Source organism: Dioscorea cayenensis, chromosome 3 (assembly GCF_009730915.1).
Source record: "Dioscorea cayenensis subsp. rotundata cultivar TDr96_F1 chromosome 3, TDr96_F1_v2_PseudoChromosome.rev07_lg8_w22 25.fasta, whole genome shotgun sequence".
Classification (NCBI taxonomy): Eukaryota; Viridiplantae; Streptophyta; class Magnoliopsida; order Dioscoreales; family Dioscoreaceae; genus Dioscorea; species Dioscorea cayenensis.
Window position 1 is genome coordinate 11,360,810 of NC_052473.1, and position 20,072 is coordinate 11,380,881.

At 33.9% G+C, this 20,072-nt stretch overlaps 1 protein-coding gene across 1 annotated transcript; it reads right to left on the reverse strand.

The window, feature by feature from the left end:
• Positions 1-4,619: 4,619 nt before the first annotated feature.
• Positions 4,620-4,976, reverse strand: LOC120250281 (octapeptide-repeat protein T2-like). Its single transcript, XM_039259083.1, has one exon. The coding sequence runs from the start codon at positions 4,974-4,976 to the stop codon at positions 4,620-4,622; it is 357 nt and encodes a 118-aa protein (XP_039115017.1).
• Positions 4,977-20,072: the final 15,096 nt, after the last annotated feature.

A 20,072-nucleotide genomic window follows, 5' to 3' on the forward strand; every position in this document is an offset into this window, starting at 1 on the left:
TAGCATGATTACATTATAACTACAAACAAAATAATTTAGGTTAGCATGAAGAGTAATACATGTACTCATTTCTTAAACAGAGAGCTCATTTTTTTTAAATAGAAACCTCATTTCTTAAACAAAAAACTCATTTCTTAAAAATAAACCTAATAGAAATCTCATTTCTTAAACAGAAACCTCATTTCTTTGAACAACAAACTCATTTTTTAAACAGAAACATTGATATTTAAACAGAATAACCAATATTTACGTGACAAATTAATCCTGGGTATAAAAACCAATTAATCTTGGCCACTCGTACATATTTAAATAGAAACAACGATATTTAAGCGCTTTTTTAAACGTAAACGCAATATGTTAAACAGAAACATCGATAGTTAAACAAAGACAAACAAGCATAAAGATGGGTGTTCTTTAATATAAGGAGATAATGATATTTACATTAAAAATTTAATAAGTTTGTGGGAAAAAATTTAGGTTAGCATGATTACATTATAACTACAAATAAAAGAATTTAGGTTAGCATGAAAAGTAATGCATATACTCGTTTCTTAAACAGAAAACTTATTTTTTAAACAGAACCTCATATTTTAAATAGAAACCTCATATTTTAAACAGAAGCCTCATTACACCCAAGGGCATTATAGTCAACCCTGTCACACTTGCCACAACTTCCCACGCAAGGGACAATTTCAATCAAAAAAAATCTAAATTAACTCTATCAATCACTGTTAGATGCTTGGGGGGGTTTAAAAAATCATTGTATTCAAAAGAAAGAGGTTTTTATGGATATTCAAATTTAGCGGGAGAATATGTGCATATTGCAAACTTTGGGGGTGTTTTTAGCAATTTCCACTAAGAAAAAAATCAGGGTCCTCTTTTTCTTCTCCATTCTCTCATGGCAGTATTTTTTGTTAGCCAATTAATTTGTTCATCATCTTAATGTCCAAATTTTCTTGTTTATCATAAAAAAAAGATGAACTTTCATGTAATAATTTTGAGCTATTAAACAATTATCCCTAGAGAGTAAGTTGTTAAAAATGTTTTTTTAAATTTTTATTAACAAATTTACCTTTAAAATTACAAGTTTGAGTGAAAATTCAAAAGATAATTATATCTCTAACCATACTTAGCCCAAAGTGGGCTACCATATGTTGCCTAAATTTGGAGCTACAAAGACTAAATAAGTGTTTTTTTTTTGGGTGAAGAAGGATTCATGGGAATTTGGTGAGTGAAATCAATGGGCGGCGTGGAAGATGGTGATGCTCCTGGTGACAGGCCAAAGGCTTGGGGATAGCTCTGGCGCTAGTGACGGGGATGGAGGTGAGGGAGGAATCAATGTGAGGACTGCTGAGATTTCATCGATGGGGTCCCTGTATGAGATCTCTGTATTTTAATTTTTGAGAAATGTAAGTCCTCATAGGGATCTCCTAGACACAAATTATATTAGAAAAAATGACTTATATTTTTCAAAAATTAAAATACAGGGGCCTCCTGTGAATAAATCATATTAGAGGGACCAAAGGAGCATATTGACTATATTAGAAAGACTAAATATGGTATTCTACCAAAAAATTATAGTGTAGGGGTGAATTGACAAACAAAAAATTTAATTAATAAAATTTTTCTATTTTTTAAAAAATTTATTTATATGTTAATTTATAGTTTAGTTTATAAAAATGAGGTGTTTAGTAATAAATTTTTACAAAAAACTCTAATGCTATGTTTGGATTGAGGGACGGCGAGGGAAAGTAAAGTAAAGAAAGGGTTTTGGAGGGTTAGAGTCGGTCATTCTCTCATTTAGATAGATATTTTTATTTTCACGAAGGGAAAGGAATTATGGAACTCCGAAACCCTCCGAAACCCAACTTTTCCTGGTCCCTCGATTTGGGGTGCCGGGAGGGAGAACCTCTTAAAAATTTTAATTTTTTTAAAAGATCTTAATACCCTTTATTTTTAAATTAATTACATAATGCCACTTCATAAGTTTCTTCTTTTACTTTTTTCAATCTAATTTTATTTTAATCAAGCATTCACATTACGCTCATCACAGATCCTTGTTTTTATGTATTTTTTATTTGCTTATTTTTTTTATTTGTTTGTTTATGTTGAGTTTTTTATTTGTCAATTCATCATTAGAAGAATTTATCTCAATAGAATTCTTTAATATCCCAATTTTATTCAAAATAAAAATAAAATTATTTTTTTTAATGAGAAAAAACTAATAATTATCTAATTCAACATAATTATTATTCTATGAATTAAAATATTAGAATAGATTTACTAACAATATGATAAAATGATCTTGTGATGATCTAATAGAGTTGTTGGAGAAATTGAGTTTTTAAATAATGTATGATATACTTTCAAAGGAAAAATAAATGGCGGTTTTTGAGAAAAGGTAAAATTAAAGTATAAAAATCAAAATCAAAATAATAATGATAATTATAATAATTTTAATATTGATTAAAAAACTAAGCTTAAAGTGTGAATTTATTTGAGATATTCATAATGCATGTGTTTAAATAGAAATAAGTAATTTTTTAATTAATAATAAAGGTATAATTGGTAAATCATATTATTATATGTCCTTCCATTTCCTTTCTTTTCCCTTATATAATCAAACAAGGTTTATCGAAAAACTCTCTTTTCTTTTCCCTCCATAAAATTTGTCTATCCAAACAAGGGTTGAACCCTCCTTTCCTTTCCCTTACTTTTCCTCCCCTTCTCTCCCCTTATTTTCTCTCGACTTTTGAATCCAAAAACTATGTAAGAATATAATTTTATATATTATATAAATTAATTTGTAAAAATCAAAAGTTAAAATACAGAATTTTTTAAAAAATATATTACATAAAATAATTTATAAAATATCAATAGATTAAATAATAAAATTTTGTAAATATTTTTTAAAAAATTATTATATTATATGTATTAATTTGTAAATTTTTTTTATTAATATTAAAATAAAAAACCCTAGAGAGATATATATTTTTAAAAAATAAAAATAAAAACCTGAAGAGAGAGAAAGAGAAAAATAAAAAAAAACCTAGATATATATATAGAGAAGTTTAGGCGGTTCATTTGGGTTCTTAATTAATATATAAATTATATAACAAATTTTCACAAAATAATTTTTTGAAAATATATATTTTTTTATTTAAAAAGTTAAGCTGTGCTGAGCCGAGAATCGAGATGAGATGCGCCAGAGAAGGATGGCAAGAAAAACGGAGGGGGACAAGCTGAGCCGAGCCGAGATGAGATGAGATGAGATGAGATGAGATGAGAGCCAGAGAAAGATGGCAAGAAAGGTGGAGGGGTATTTGATGGAGTTATCAAAGATCTGGATTCTGGGGTCCACTGAAATATTTTTAAAAAATAAAAATAAAAACCTAGATATATATATATAGAGAAGTTTAGGCGGTTCATTTGGGTTCTTAATTAATATATAATTATATAACAAATTTTAATTTCAAAAATAATAAATTTTCACAAAATAATTTTTTGAAAATATATATTCTTTTATTTAAAAAGTTATGCTGTGCTGAGCCGAGAATTGAGATGAGATGAGCCAGAGAAGGATGGCAAGAAAGACGGAGGGGGACAAGCTGAGCCGAGATGAGATGAGCCAGAGAAAGATGGCAAGAAAGATGGAGGGCGTATTTGATGGAGTTATCAAAGATCTGGATTCTGGGGTCCACTGAAAACACATCTACCTCAAAAGATTTCAAGGGACTTTTTGTTTATTATAAGAAGGAAAATAAATAATGAGACATTTGAATTCAATAGATAAAAAAAAGGTGTTAAACCCCAATAACCACCTGAGAGTGATGAGCTTTTGTGAGAATTGGAATTAGTTATTTAAATATTTTAAATATTTACATGGTTAAAAATTATTAATATTTGAATGATATAATTTATTTTTAAATTTGTTATTAATAATTTTTAGTCAATAAATACATGCAATCTTCTTGTCTCTCAATGTTGAGCACACTTTTATAATAAATGGTGCTATATTTATATAATAGGTTTATCGAATAGATTTCACAAATGACATGAATGACAATTTGACGTTCACTTATTATTCACGTGATTTTTTTTTCATAAATTTCAAATTCAAATCATATAAATCCCTAAACTCTAAAAATTATAAAATATTATAAAATTCTATCTAAAACCCTAAAATTTTGAACCCCAAATACTATAAAATTCTATATTAAAAAATCTAAAAATATAAATCCTAATTAGTAAACCCTAAATCCTGAGCTCTATACCCTAATAGGGAGGATGTTTTTTGGTTTAGCTTTTACGATTTAGAGTTTAAATGATAAAGAGAAATTAAATGGCTTTTTTTTTAAATGACGTGAATGTTGACATGGACCCCAACTTGACATCCATGTCATTCAGGAAAGCTATTAGCCAAACCTATTTTGTAAAAAATCATTACTCTTTTATAACAATAATTTTGCATTTTTTAAAGAGTAATGCTATATAGAACGAAAACATCTAGCAAAACCGACCACACGAATGATGTGGTCGGTGACATGTTTTTAATTAAAAATAAAAAAGAGAAGAGAGGTCACGGGTTCTCTCTTCTCTAGGGCTAAATGCACTCTAATTTAGTTCTCTCTCTCGCTGGAGGTCTTGGCCGCCGCTTCCTCCATCGCGATCGGTCGCCTCTTTCCTCCACTCGATCGTCCCCTCTTCCTTCCATCGCGACCGGGCCGCCTCTCCCTCCCCGAGACCGGGAGCCGCTCCCGGCCTTCGCTTCCTCCCGTGATCTCTTCTCTCTCTCGTTTGGCTTTCTCTCTCTCTCTCTCGCTTTGAGTGTGTGCTCCCGGCCCTGTCCGTCTCCCCGCTCCCAGGCCCCGTGCCTCCCCCGGCTCCCGGCCCTTGTCCCTGGCCGCCCGCTTTCCTCCCCGCTCTCGGGCCGCCACTCGCGGCCTTCGCGTCCCTCCCCCGCTCCTGGCCGCCATCTCTTTCTTGTTTGGCTTTGAAGAGAATATAGGGCACAGGTCAGTGGTACACAAGAAATAGAGAGCGGCGGCCGGTCCGGTGGTGCATGAGAAGCTAGGGTCCGGTGGTTATCTGAATTCTTGGGATAGAAGGCCCGGCTCGCCTTGAAATCAGGTATAGAGGCAATGATGATGCCCTAAATTTCTCTCCTGCCCTTGTTTCTCTACAATGATGGCATGGTAGCTTGGATGGCCTAGTAGGCAACCGCTATTGTTATTGTTGTAGAGAGAGGGGGAAGGATGGGAGAAAATCATGTATGTTGAATCCGAGCCTCTGCTTTTGATTCTATTGCTTGATATATTATAACATTCAAAGCATGAATCATTTTTTGTTGCATGGTCTATTTCTTTCTATCGATGTAGTCTGGTTTCGTGTGATGTTTTCGTTCTATATAGCATTACTCTTACTCTTTAGTAATGATGTTCTTGTGGCCATGATGATTTTCCCTATAAAAAGAGTATATAGATTGGGTGGCGTGGCAACTTTAGTTGCAGCCCTTGATACATGTTTATCCATGCGAAAGAATAGCAGGCAAGATCTGAGCCTTTGATGAATTATAGAGCATAGTTCTTTTTAGAAACTCTGACTATTTTTCTTGCAACAATTTTTTTTCTTATGTGATTTCTTTTAGTAATAGTTCTCTCTGGGATGATGTATTGACGTATTGAGGAGAACAATTTTCAATGTGGAGGATTCTGCACATATGCGTCTAGGTATATTGTTTATTTCTATGGATCAGCAAAGTCTTCTTTGCTCACCAGGTATCTTGTTCTTTTTGTAATTTAGGATTTATACCTTGCTGTAGTCTACTTCTGTTCTATTTTATGCTCAACTTATCTTATTAGTCCTTGGCTGTTGTAATTGTTCTCTTTCATGTATATATTAATGATCCTGCTGTTTACCAAATCAAAGCTTACTGTATTGTGAATTTTACTTGAACTATTCAAGAAAAACGCAATGTCTGTGTGCCATTTTGTCACCGTTTACTGAATGAATGTTGCTTTACACTTTGTTTCTGTTCATTGATTTTCTTGTTTGGAATCATTCTTTCCTGAGAAGTCAGGATCAAATTTGAAGTGAATTTATTGAATTCTGCTTCTGTTTTCTTATTATTACAAATTCTAGCCCCTTAAATGCAGTCATGTCCTTAATTCGTCGATGATTATTTTTCTCAATGGTTGTGCTCATTCCTCATACATTTCTGGTGCATTAGATTTTCTGATGATAAGGCCCAGCAAATGAGTTTGTCTTTGTTTTAATTTCTGACTTTTCATGTTCAATAAGTGCATTTTATGAGTGCCCATGATCTGCTTTGATTTGCATATGTATTCCTTAAATTCTCAAGTTTGAATGTTCTAACGTGGCTTTCATTTTGCCTGAACCCTGTGTGATTTTTATCTCAGAAACTAATTTTACTGCTTCCCTGCATTTCTCATCTCCAGTTATCTTTAACGAGTCTGAAAAGCCTAAGAGATCACATTTTTTTTTGGTAGAATGTTTTGCTACTATTCTTAGTTTTTGGAGATAATTTTTCTATATCCTCTCTGGACATTTACAATCTCGATCGTAAATTTGTATTGTTATCGATGCTGATGATGCTTGCAACTCCATTTCCCAGATGGTCTCATGGAAGCAACATTAACCTCTGCTCAGCCACCAAAACGGCTCAATGATGCCACATTAATAATGGGATTGAAACCACAAAAGTGGACCAACTTTTCAGGCTGAAGCTGATGCCGACAAGAGAAAGCAGAAGCCACAAAAATATCTGTTTTTGTATTTAATTACTCAGATAAATGAAACTATGAACCTGTCTCATCTAGCTGTATGATTCCGTTTGTAATGTTGTAAGATGCCTACAATATCAAGGATCTTGTAGTGTGCTTTGCTTTGGTCATCATTCACAATGTTGAGCAAGTTTTGCAAATTTTCGTATTCTGTTATGCCTTAGAGAACAATAAGCAACACACACACATTCAAATTTTCGTATTCTGTTTTGCAAATTTAAACATGGACACCTTCCCTTACTACAAAAATCAAACAAAAAAATCAAACAACATTACAAAATTGATTTCTGTTGAGCAATAATAAGCAACACACACACATTCAAATTTTCGTATTCTGTAGGGTAAAAAATAATAATATTACAAAATCAAACAACATGAACACTTTCCCTTACTACAAAATCAAACACAAAAATATCTCGCCATCAAACATAATCAACACTAACTTAGAAGATGAACATGAACATAAATTTGTTTGTTTTTCCTCCACGAACATGAACACAAATACGAACTCAAAAAAATTAAATCTTAATAACAAACATAAAGCAACACAAACTTAGAACATGAACATGAACACAATTTTTTTCCCTCCACGAACATGAACACAAATGTGAACACAAAAAAATTAAAACCTAGAGTTATATAAGCAACTTGCATCACCATACGATTCCCTGAAAAAAATTAAAATGGATAATACATGAGAAATTCACAACACCAATAATCGTAATCATTAAGTATTGAGAAAAATAACAACTTACCTCGTAAATCATTGCACTCGGCTTGTAAAACCTACGGAAAAAACTATGATGCTTGTCCGTAATGATAGATATAGAATTTGAATTCACCCTACGAAAAAAGATTTTAGTTCAATTAAATCATCATTTGAAATTAAATGATTGAAATTCCTAATTTGGACATTAATGACAGTTACAAGAGAATTACCACGCTCTCTTGTGTGCAATGATCATCTTGCACAAATTTTTTAGCTGATGCATCTTCCTTTGTTTGTGCCTTCTGCCAATAATAACATGGGTGTCATACACTAAAAAAAAGTTAATCGAAAACAAAAACTAAACAAGTAATGATTATGATACTAGTTAAAAATACCTTTTTCTTGTTTCTAATTTTATTTCTTCAACTTTTGACTTCTTCCTCTTTGATGGTGGACGACCCTTACTCCGCACCTTCAAAGGAGTGAGAAATTGTTGGTGTGGCACAATAGTCGCCTCCGACAACGTAGGTGTAAAATTTTCCTTACAAGTTGTGTTGTCCATCAACTTCTCGATTGCATCATCCACATATTTCATCAACAAGTTGTACTTGTCATTTGACTCCGCTCCAAGTTCTGCGGCTTTAGAAAAATGAGAGCACAATTTAGTGAACCGCAGTTTCTCCTCACTTGTTTGTGGGTCATCGTAACAGTTTTGTACATACGTATGCATGCGTTTGATGTCTTTCCTCCATCGTGGTAAAATATACCTAGAAGGAATGTCTTTCACATTCTGTTCAATAAGAACCTTGCAAATGTGCCTACAAATAATCCCCTTTGAACTCAAAACAACCGACATCGAGCATTTAATATCAAATTCTTCCTCGTTAGTGTAGACATTGTATACCACTTGCTTTCTAAATGCACCTTCCTTCCCCTTGAGAATATCGGACACCTGAAATGAGCGGATCGCCCTCCCATTTGAACCAATTAAATTCAGATTGCTATATATCATGCCGCTGCAACTCATCTTTGAAAACAATTTAAAAAAATTTCATTTGTGTATGCTTCGTAGAAGTTGCTTCTCAAAAATAGCAATCGGTGATTAATGGAAAGCACGAGTTAAATGAAGCAAAATCAGCTTTGTTTTCCTTCTCAATCTTACTTTTCAAGGCATTATCATATTGCTCAACAAACTGCTTCAATGAGGTCATCGGACCAACATAACCATCAAAAAATGCATTTACGCTTTCACTTCTTTGAGTGGTAGACATTCCCGCCCAAAATATGCCTTTCACATATCACAGAGCCCAACGATCACGAATTTTGAATAGAGAATTCAACCATTCATTTTTCTCAATTTTATAGTCCGCCATCATCTTCAAGTATGTGTCTTCAAACTCTTTAGAATCAACTGCTTCATATGTGATATGTTTCAAAAATCTTCTTGATTGCTTTGTATTCATTTAAACCTCCAAGCTTCTGGAACCTTCTTCATGATATGCCAAAGGCAAAGGCGATGATGTGAATTTGGAAAAACTAATCGAACTGCACCTTGAATAGCCATACACTGATCTGTAATAATTGCTTTAGGAGCCTTGCCTGACATACACTCTAGCCAAGTTTTGAAGAGCCAAACATATGTTTCTGTATCCTCTTTGGACAGTAAGCCACACCCAAACAATACCGGTCCTCCCATGATGATTTACACCGACAAATGGAGCAAATGGCATGTGATACTTATTCAGTCAAGTATGTTGTATCAAAGGAAATTACATCACCAAAAGCTTCATAAGCCGCTATAGACCTCGCGATCCGCTCGTAATACATTTTTTTCGGACTGACCTTCTTCATCCATGTCAATCAAATGGAAAAATTTTGTATTTCTTTGTTGCATGCGAGAAAAATATTTTCCAAGTGCCACGGCATCTCCAACGCCAAGCCTAAATTGCCTTGCTTTTGCAATATAATTCCTACAATCTTTTTCATTGTATGTTAAATTTTCATAACCCCCACTTTCAACTGCTAGGGAATTAAAATTTTTGCTCAGGCTTATTCCTGCTTGGTCGTTTAATTCAAGCCTTCTTTTGACATATGCATCAATTTTTTATTGCACTTTTGGAAACGAGCTTTGTGTGGGCTAAGTGCATGATTGTGCTCCAAATTAACACTAGAAATGGTAAACAGTCCATCATTGCCAACAATGACATTAATCTTTGCCGAACAATTTACTTTAGCGGATAGTCTTGGGTTGAAGGAGTTTTTAGAAGTAGATATTCTTTTTCCACCTCTTGCACATGCTAGCGTGTAATATTTCAATTTTCCATCATCATCTAATCTTGTGCTTTTTTTGGTGATGCCAAACCCTTCACGCCGCGCATATTGAACATACAAATTATAAACTTCTTCTTCGAATCAAGGATCATACCGCCCCGGCACAATATTTTCAACTAAAACCTTTTCTTCCGGTTTTTCTTTGGCATGTATTTCATAACTTGAACATCCAACTTCTACATTATCTTTTTCTTGCTCACACCCAAGTATCACTTCTTCCATGTTCTTGCTTTAGGTATATGTCTAAAAACAAATTATACAAATATTTAGAAAGCATGAAGCAAAGCAATGGTTTCTAATCCTAAATAACTCCAAAAAAATCATACTAAAATCAAGATGATGCTTAAATAACTCCAAAAAAATAATTCATATACATTGCCAACAAACAGCCATCCATAACTATTGTGTATGGAGTAGATTATTAAGCCACAAGAATCTGTTATAAGTAACACAAACAAAAATAATCCATAATTAATTAAATGCGTTAATTAAATGTATGTTTTATGTCAAGATCAACTTGCATTTCAACAACCTGCATTAATTCTATTACACATTTAATTAACGCATTTAATTAACACATTTAATAATAAAGATAAATTAATTTAATTTTATCCCAAGGCTAATAGAATTAAGTAACAAATCATGAGATTAAAGTAGAAAATTACGGTCAGGAGCTGGGGAGGAAGCCGCAGTCGGGACGGGGCCGGGAAATGGCGGCCGGGACGGGGGCCGGGAGGGGGAGGGAAGCGCGGGCCGGGATGGGGGCCGGAACAGGGGAGCTGGGACTGGGAGGCGGGAGACGGGCGGGAGATGGGAGCCAGCGGGCGCCGGGAGGCGGGAGACGGATCAGCGACTGGAGGCGGGGGAGACGGACGGCGGTCGGGAGTGGGAGAGACGGACGGCGGCTGGGAGCGGGGAGACAGACGGCGGGCGGGAGCTGGGGAGACCAATATCGGCCGGGAGCATACAAAACGAGAGAGACAGAGAGCGAGAGAGAGAGAGAGAGCCAAACGAGAGAGAAGAGAGAACCCGTGACCTCTCTTCTCTTTTTATTTTTTATTTTTTAATTTTAAAAAAAAAACACGTCACCAGCCACATCATTCGTTTGGCTGGTTTCGTGTGATGTTTTCGTTCTATATAGCATTACTTTTTTTTAAAATAGTATGGACATAATTTTTAAAAATTTTAAAATCCATCATTTTTAAATGCTCATGTATTCCATTTGTATAACCTTTCTAAGGAAAAAAAAAAGACTAAGATAAATTAAAAAAAGGAATAAGAAGATGAGTTATTCTAATGGGCAGGACAAGTGAACGCGGTAGGCTTTCTTATTTTATTTTATTTTTTGAAGTCGACCTTTGAAGGGGAGAATTCTGTTTTAGTTTTTTTACATGTATATTTCTACGGAAAACCTCTAAAATTATATATATTCTCATTAAAAAGTATCCCTTTTATATATTTGGTAAACAAAATTTTTTTTGTGTGAATTTTTTATTTGATAAAGTGGACAAGCTATATTAGATTGTACACAGACGTACTCTCACTCTACGTGCATTAAGATTCAAATCATCTACTCATTAAAGACAAAAACACCTTACAAAAGGGATCTCGTGCTAATATATTAAGAGGTTGTTGAGATGTGCATTTTTTTTCTCAAATTAACCAACTATTTTGTATTAATAAAATAATCTTTTAATCCCCATCTAAATAATTCAAATTTTCATTCCTATCAAATATCTTCATTAACAATATTGATATAATAATATATATAATAATTTTTTTTATAAATAGTTCAAAAAGTGCACGTGTAAAAAGTTATAATTGTTATAAAATTAAGAAAGCAAACAAAAGAAAACAAATAAAAACCATATCAAAGTGGGTAGAAGAGAAATAGCCAACCTCTTATTCACTTTTTTCTTTATCATATGTATCTTATCTATATGTTATACAAGATTACAGAGCCTGCATTTATAGATTAAAAGAAATATGAAAAGTCACATCTATTAAACTTCCTCATAAATATGGGAAGATGAAAAGACATGAGAAGACGAAAAGTCATAGGAGTTTTAGGAGTTAGAAGATGAAAAAGCTTGGGAGGTTGGGAGTTTGGGAAATGAAGAGATATACATTAATAGACATCCACTTTAATTAATGTTTCATAACAATAACGTAATTTTAGGATTTTAAAAAGCATTTCTATATATACATTAAAAAGTACCCTACCCAGGTGATTAGTTGAAACCTTCTATTTATAATCGATTGCAATAATATTTTTGTTAGAATTGGTATTAGTTATTTAAATATTTTAAATATTTAATTGATAGAATTTATTTTTAAATTTATTATTAGTTTTTTAATCAATAAATATATGCATTTCTCGTGTATCTAAACAGTTCTGACAAGGCTTTTATAACAATAATTTTTGCCTTTTCTCAAAATAGTATTGTTAATGCTATATTGACATAATTTTTACAAAAAATTTAGAAGGCCAATATTCCATTTTGTAAACCTTCCTAAGGTAAAAAAGTAGATAATTAAGATAAATTAAAATAAGAAATACCACGATGAGCTATTCTAGCTAATAGGGCGTGACAAAGCGACACGTAGTCCGATGAGGCTTTTATTTTATTTTAAGTCGAACTATGATGGGGAGAATATTGTTTAAGTCATTCTTTTACATGTGTATTTCTATTGGAAACCTCAAAAATTATATATATTCTTATTAAAAAAAAAATTCCTTTCATTTACATCTAGCAAGTGTACTTACTTTTTTTTAATTAAATAGATAAATCACATTAGGGATGTACAAAGACAAAGATTATATATTTTATGTTAATAACATGTACTGCTGCACATGTGAAATATATATATATATATATATATCCTCACCTAATCCTCTCTCTTACCTAATTCTTACCTAATCCAAGGATTAGATAAAATAATCCTCATTTTTTTTCCTAAAAATATAGGGAATGAGGGACATTCTTGTTACATGATTTAGCTAAGGAAGAGTGAGGGTGAGTGAGAAAGTTGGAAAAATAGTAAAAAAGAAAAATTAAAGAGTTTGTGTTGCTTCTATTATAGGAGAGAAGAAGTTGTTCTCTTTTACCTTGCTGATGGTTTTTACTTTAATTTATTTTGGGGGTTTCCAAGTAAAATCTATGTCCCTCATTTTTATTGTTATTATTTCAAGTACTTTTGCTGCGACCTTACTCTACTTAGTTCTATAATTTTACAACAAGTGGTATTAGAGCCAGACTTAGGGTGTGTACATTTATTTACTTATCGTATGCTCTATGGCTGCCACTAATAGTGGATCATCAGAAAAATAAGTTAGCTTTATTATTCACCTTTTGTAGAACTGATTCGCCTTCAAGCGATCGCGATGGAAGCAATGGCAGCAAAGTATGAGTTTAAAAAATTCAACGGGAGTAATTTTTCACTGTGGAAGCTAAAGATGAAGGCTATCCTGAGGAAGGATAATTGTTTAGTGGCTATTATTGAAAGACCAGAGTTTGAGGTTAAAGATGACAAGTGGCATGAGATCGATGGTAATACCATTGCAAATCTTAATTTGATGCTTGCTGATGGAGTTCTATCAAGCATTACAAAGAAGAAGATGGCGAAGGAGATATGGGATCACCTCACAAAGCTGAATGAGGCCAAGTCACTCCACAACAAAATTTTTGTTTAAAAAAAACTCTATACTTTGCGTATGATGGTATCTACTTCATTTTCGGAGCACCTGAGCACACTACATACTCTATTTTCCCAACTCACATCATTGGGACATGAAATAGAGTTAGGTGAACGTGCAGAAGTTATACTCCAAACTCTAATAGATTCTTAAGATCACCTCGTTATCAACTTAACAAACCCCACGAACATTCTAGTCTCCGCCCACATTGTAGCTGCTATTTTGGAGGAAGAGAGTCGGCGCAAGAACAAGGAAGACAAGTTGACAAATTTGCATCAAGAGGAGGCCTTTATGGTGATGAGAGGAAGACCAATAGAATATGGCCTTAGTGGGAGCTACAGTCATGGTAGATCAAAATCAAGGAGTAAGAAGACTTTCAAGTGCTATAACAAAGGCAAGAAAGGTCACTTGAAGAAAGATTGTTAGAATCTAAATAAAAAGGAATCCAATCCTCAAGGAAATGCTGGAAACACTTCAGAAGATGGAAATGCCATGGTATGTGAAGTAGCAACAAACACAGGAAAAAAGGTTTGCTAATGTTTGGCTTTTAGACTCAGCAGCAACCTTTCATATGACTTTCAAAAAAGAATAGTTCTATTACTATGAACCTATCTCTAGAGGTTCTGTGTACAGTTGTAATGATCAAGCTCTGAAGATCGTTGTATTGGTACTATCAAACTAAATATGTATGACAGAACAACTCAAACTATACACGAATTCCGACAAATGGAGGGTCTGACTAAGAACTTGTTATCTATTAGACAACTTGATGATCTTGGTTACAAAATCAAAGTCCAGAACAATGTGATGAAGATAATTCAAGGAGTGCTTATATGTATGAAGGGAGATAAGATAGCTACAAATTTATACATGCTGAAGGGAGAAACTTTGCAAGAAGAAGAAGCTTTAGTTTCCACAAGTACTCCAAGTAAAAGATGCACAATGACATGGCACAGGAATCTTGGACACATGTCGGAGCAATAAATGAAGATTATTGCAGAAAAAATTTTACTTCAAGGTCTCACAAAGGTAACACTACCTTTTTGTGAGCATTGCATTGTGAGCAAGCAGCATCGACTGAAGTTAAACACATCTAATTTTAGAAGCAAAGCAATTCTAGATTCACTCTGATGTGTAGCAAGCACCAGTTATATCCTTAGGAGGAGCAAATTACTTTGTATCATTTATTGATGACTATTCTAAGAGATGTTGGGTGTATCCTATCAAAAGAAAGACAAATGTGTTTCAAGTTTTTAAATTTTACAAAGCGTGGGTAGAACTTGAATCATGAGAAGATCAAGTGCCCGATGACAGATAATAAAAAAGAATACACTAGAAAAAGAGTTTGATGAATTCTGTAAGCAAGAGGGCATCAAAAGATAGTTCACTATAGTATACACTCCTTAACAAAATGGAGAGGCAGAGCAGATGAACAGAACTCTATTGGAAAGAATAAGAGCTATGATGGGAGTTGCAAGCCCTAGACAAGAAGTTTTGGGTAGAAGCGACTAGCACCCGCATGTTATGTGGTAAATCAGGCTTCATTAACTACAATTGTGTTGAAGACACCGATAGAGATATGGATTGGTAAAGCCAAATTAACTATTTAAACTTTCAAATATTTGGAGGTACTGTCTATGTAATGTATGATACCCAAGAAACTACAAAGCTAGATCCAAAATCCAGAAAATATATGTTCTTAGGTTATGTATGATGGAGTTAAGGGGTACCACCTGTGGAATCCCATTGCCCATAAGATTATGATCAGCAGGGGTGTTATCTTCATAGAAGATAAAGAAGAAGAGCAAGTAGATGGTGGAAACACTTCAAAAGAAAGCATAGAAATTACAACAATATGGGTAGAAGAAGAAGAAGAAGTCGAAGGCACACGAGAGCACGAGGTACAAGAGCTGAGTTGAATTTAAAGTTTCGAAGCTCGGTCGGGTCAACTCGTACAAGAAATACACCAAGTTGGCATTCGACTATATTATGGAGGGTAACATTGGACATTGTCTTCTAATTGAGGATGGAGAGCCGTCAACTCTTCAAAAAGCACTGAGCAATTCAGATGTATCTTAGTGGATGATAGCAATGCAAGAAGAAATTGAAGCTCTTCATAAAAATAGGATATGAGAATTGGTTTCACTACCACAAGGGCGAAAGCCCATTGGAAATAAATGGGTCTATAAGATCAAGTGCAATAGTGATGATCAAGTAGATTGTTATCATGCTAGATTGGTGGTAAAAGGATATGCTCAAAAGGAAGGAATTGACTTCAATGAAATATTTTCACCTATGGTTCGACTCACAACAGTCCAAGTAGTTCTGACGATGTATACTACATTTAACTTTTAGCTTGAGCAATTAGATGTGAAAACTGCATTTCTTCATAGAGATCTTGAAGAAGAAATTTACATGCTCCAACCAGAAGGATTTGAAGAAAAAGGTAAAGAGAACTTGGTGTATAGGTTGAACAAATCCCTTTACGGTCTAAAACAGGCACCAAGATGTTGGTACAAGTGATTTGATTCCCTCATCATGAGCCTTAGATACAGTAGATTTAATACAAACCTTTGTGCATATGACAAGAGGTTTGAAGAAGAAGATTTTGTTTCCTTATTGTATGTTAACGACATATTGGTAGTAGGCCCCAACAATGATTGTATTAAGCAATTAAAGACACACACTACAAGAAATTTACAGTTTTGCAACGGTCAAATCCATTGCGCAGATATAAATTTTGTAACGGTTTTGAAATGGATTAATGCCATTGCTATTTTGTTCGTAGCAAATTTTTGCAATGAGAACTAATCTGTTGCAAAATGTTTGGAACGGATTAGCAACCCTTCTGCAACGGATTAGCATTAGATCGGTTGCAAATATATTATAAATTGGTAATGGAATTGTAATGGACTTGCAACCATGCCATTGCAAAGTCTGTTATAACTATGTTGCAAATTTGTAAGGGATTTGCAACAGATCTTTTGATCCCAGACAAATCAATTGCAAATGTGTTACAAATTGGCAATAGATTTGCAACGGCTTTTCCCAAATATGCGTCAATTCTTTACAAAGAGGTTACAAATTTGCAACAACTTTGCAATGGATCCATAACAAGTCCCTTGCAAAGTGGTTGCAAAATATGTAACAGATTTGCAACAGATCCATAAATATGTCCCTTGCAGATTGGTTACAAATTTGAAACAGATTTGCAATGGATCCGAATCAAGTCCCTTACAATCGGTTTGCAAAATTTGTAATAGATTTTGTAATTACATTTTGGATCAACCACTAATCCAATACAAATTCATCGATACCACTGTTATCATGTACATTAAAGGAATTCTAACATTATCATCTTAATAAAAATATAACACGCAAAATTCTAATGTACTTGATAAAAATATAACATAGTAATAAAAAAAGTAGTCATAGTACCATGCATAAAACAAAAAAAAAAAACAAATAGTAGTAGTTAATGTGCACAAAGACAAGTAAAAAATATATATAGTACTAGTAATATCCATAAAGACAAATGAAAATACTCATGGCATAACTATAGGTCATCATCATCCTCATCATCATCATCATCTTTCCTCATCTTGATCCTCCTCATCCTCTTGAGGTTGTGATGTTTGGCCTGGTCCAGATTGCATCATCATTCGCATACGCTTTCACTCACGGCACATCTGTCTCATCATCTTCTGGTTCTGCTGTAGCAAACTTTGGTTTTGTTCTTCTAAATCTGTCATTTTTTTTTCATGCCCTCCATCTCAGACACAATCTCTGGGGACCGTAGATGCTCGAAGGTGGTGGGGGAGTCGATGTAGCACCACTACACGGTGACTCTTGATACATGCTTGATGCATGAGAACCAAGACCATAAACTCTCTTCTTCTTTTCTCCACCAGAAGCCTCCAAGTACATAGCATCCATATCAAGCGGTGAAGGTTGTGAGCCATCTAATAATGTTTGAGAAGCAGCCTCAACCATCTTCTGCATAGCATCCTGTAATTAATTATAATTATGTTAATTACAACATGTATGAAATAATCTACACATAAATAAAATAATATGAGATGAATTTTGAAAATTACATAAACCGTCTCGTGCTCGTGAATCAACACCTTTGCCTTCTTTATTCACATGAGTCTTGCAGTAAGATATCAAAACTGCAGTGAGGGTGTCCTCTCAAGTGTCTTACTCTAATAAAAACAAAAATCATAAAAAATTATAACAAGTTTACTTAATAAGAACAATGTAAAACTTTAAAATTAAACCATCATATTTTTTTTGAATGCTAAAAGAGAAAAACTCGAATAAATTTTCCAAAGATTTACCAAGTCCATAGCATGCTCAACAAATGACTTAGAGCCTCCTAGATGCCTACTAATTCCACCCCGTTGCCTCCTCGTCCTCGAACACCGATTAATGGAAGCTTGCTTGGACTTATGCTTGAACTCTTACGTGTTCCAATGCTCCAAACCATTTGTTCCAAATTTCATCTTCAATCCAAACAGCTTCTTACCGGTCTCCTTGTAAGACTTGTGCCACCTACATAAATTCCGACTATAATGACCTCGACAGACTTTTTCCCAAATTGCTTTGATAGCATTCTCTTCTTCTATGGGCCAATAATAATGTTTCTGCAAAAATCAAAACAATAAAAATAAAGATTTAGTTCATTAATAAGAAAACCAATAAGAACTATAAATACATTAATGGAACAAAAATAATATTACAATTACTAAAATTTTACTACACAAATTAGAACATAATTATACCTTAAACTCTCTCCAATAAAAATCATGTGTGTGCTTATCAATTTTGGACCATGTGTATCCTTCTTTATACTGCCTCTCCTTCATTTTCTCAGTAATAAATTTAGAAATGGCATGACCATGCGACACAAACCTAAATCATCATACAATGAATGTTAACGAATGTTTGTATAATTTTAAAATACAAAAATGTGCATGTAAATGTTTTGTATTTAATTTTTTATTCTTGACATAAATTCTTTTACCTGTCAGACAATACATAAATACGAAGCCGTCGTGAAGAGCCACTATCAATTGTAGATATACCCTCAGTAGAATCAAACATAGTTGAAGGGGATGTTGTTGTAGTAGGTGGAATAGTAGCTGGAGTAGTACTTGTAGGAGGAGGCACAGAAGTTGTAGTAAGAGCAACAGTAGATGGTATAAAGATAGGCGCAGGAGTAGTAGTACTAGCAGGAGTAAGGGGGCCAGTGTCACTCTGTACAACAGTAGCGGAAGATGTAATAGATGCCCCTGTGGACTCTACTTGAGATGTAGGAATACTACTTCGTCCCCGACGAACGGAAGAACGATTTTTTTCCCAGCCATATCTATATATATAAACTCAACACTAACAATACAAATTCAAAAATATATAAGCTGTCAAGCATTTGCAACAATGAAAAAAACATTAAACAAATACATCCTAGTTGTAGTCCTTGCAATGTGAAATGAAAAAACTAGTTTACACATCATATTATATTTTAGTATTCATCTTCATCATAAAAAGCATCTCCTTCGTCTTTCGCTTCTTCATCTTCATCGTCTTCTTCGCTCACTTCTCCTTCTTGACTTACTTCTTCATCAATATCCATACCATCAATTTCAATGAATGCACCGTCGGAAGAATTTAGAGATACTTCTTCATCACGATTTTCAATTTCATGTACTTGTACTTCATCTTCTTGGAAAGCATTACAAATTGATGATGCTTGTGTACCAGCTACCTCAACAATAGATCTTGCCTTAATTGCACAAACCGCCAACCAATCATTACAAGATTTTCTTAATGAAGGATATGGTGAGTAAAAAACTTGTGCAGCTTGAGTTGCAAGAATAAATGGTTCGTATTTGTTAAATGCTTTATTCTTATGAACATCAATGAGCTTATATTGTGGGTGAATCTTGGTACCAATTCGTAGTGTCGGATCGAACCAGGTGCATTTAAACAATACGACCTCTTTCATTGGCCATCCTTCATACTCCAACTTCACCACCTCAACCAATTTCCCAAAAAACTCGAGCTCACTAGCACATAAATTGGATCCCTTAATGCACACTCCACTATTCATTGTGCTATTAGAATATCCACGATTTTCTGTATGGAATTTGTACCCATTTACACAATAACCATTGTATGTTTTAACTTTGTGCATTGGTTTGGAGGCGAGGCATTTTATCCATTCATTCATGATCCCTGAACTAGGATGGTGTGCCTGTGTATTAGATAAAAACACAAACATAGCAAATTATTAATAGACAATAAAAATCATATATGCTTTTGATATGATTAGGTCGGGGCACTCACATAATTATCAAACCACAAAGCAAACTTTGTTTCCAACAGATGGTCAACTTCATGATCTTGAATATTAGGTTGATTTGTCCTTACCCATTCTTCATATTGTCTGAATTGAAGTAAATAAACTAGATCATAAATGAGAGTTATTAGGATCAATTGAAAATGAAGCAGTACGTATATCATTATGACT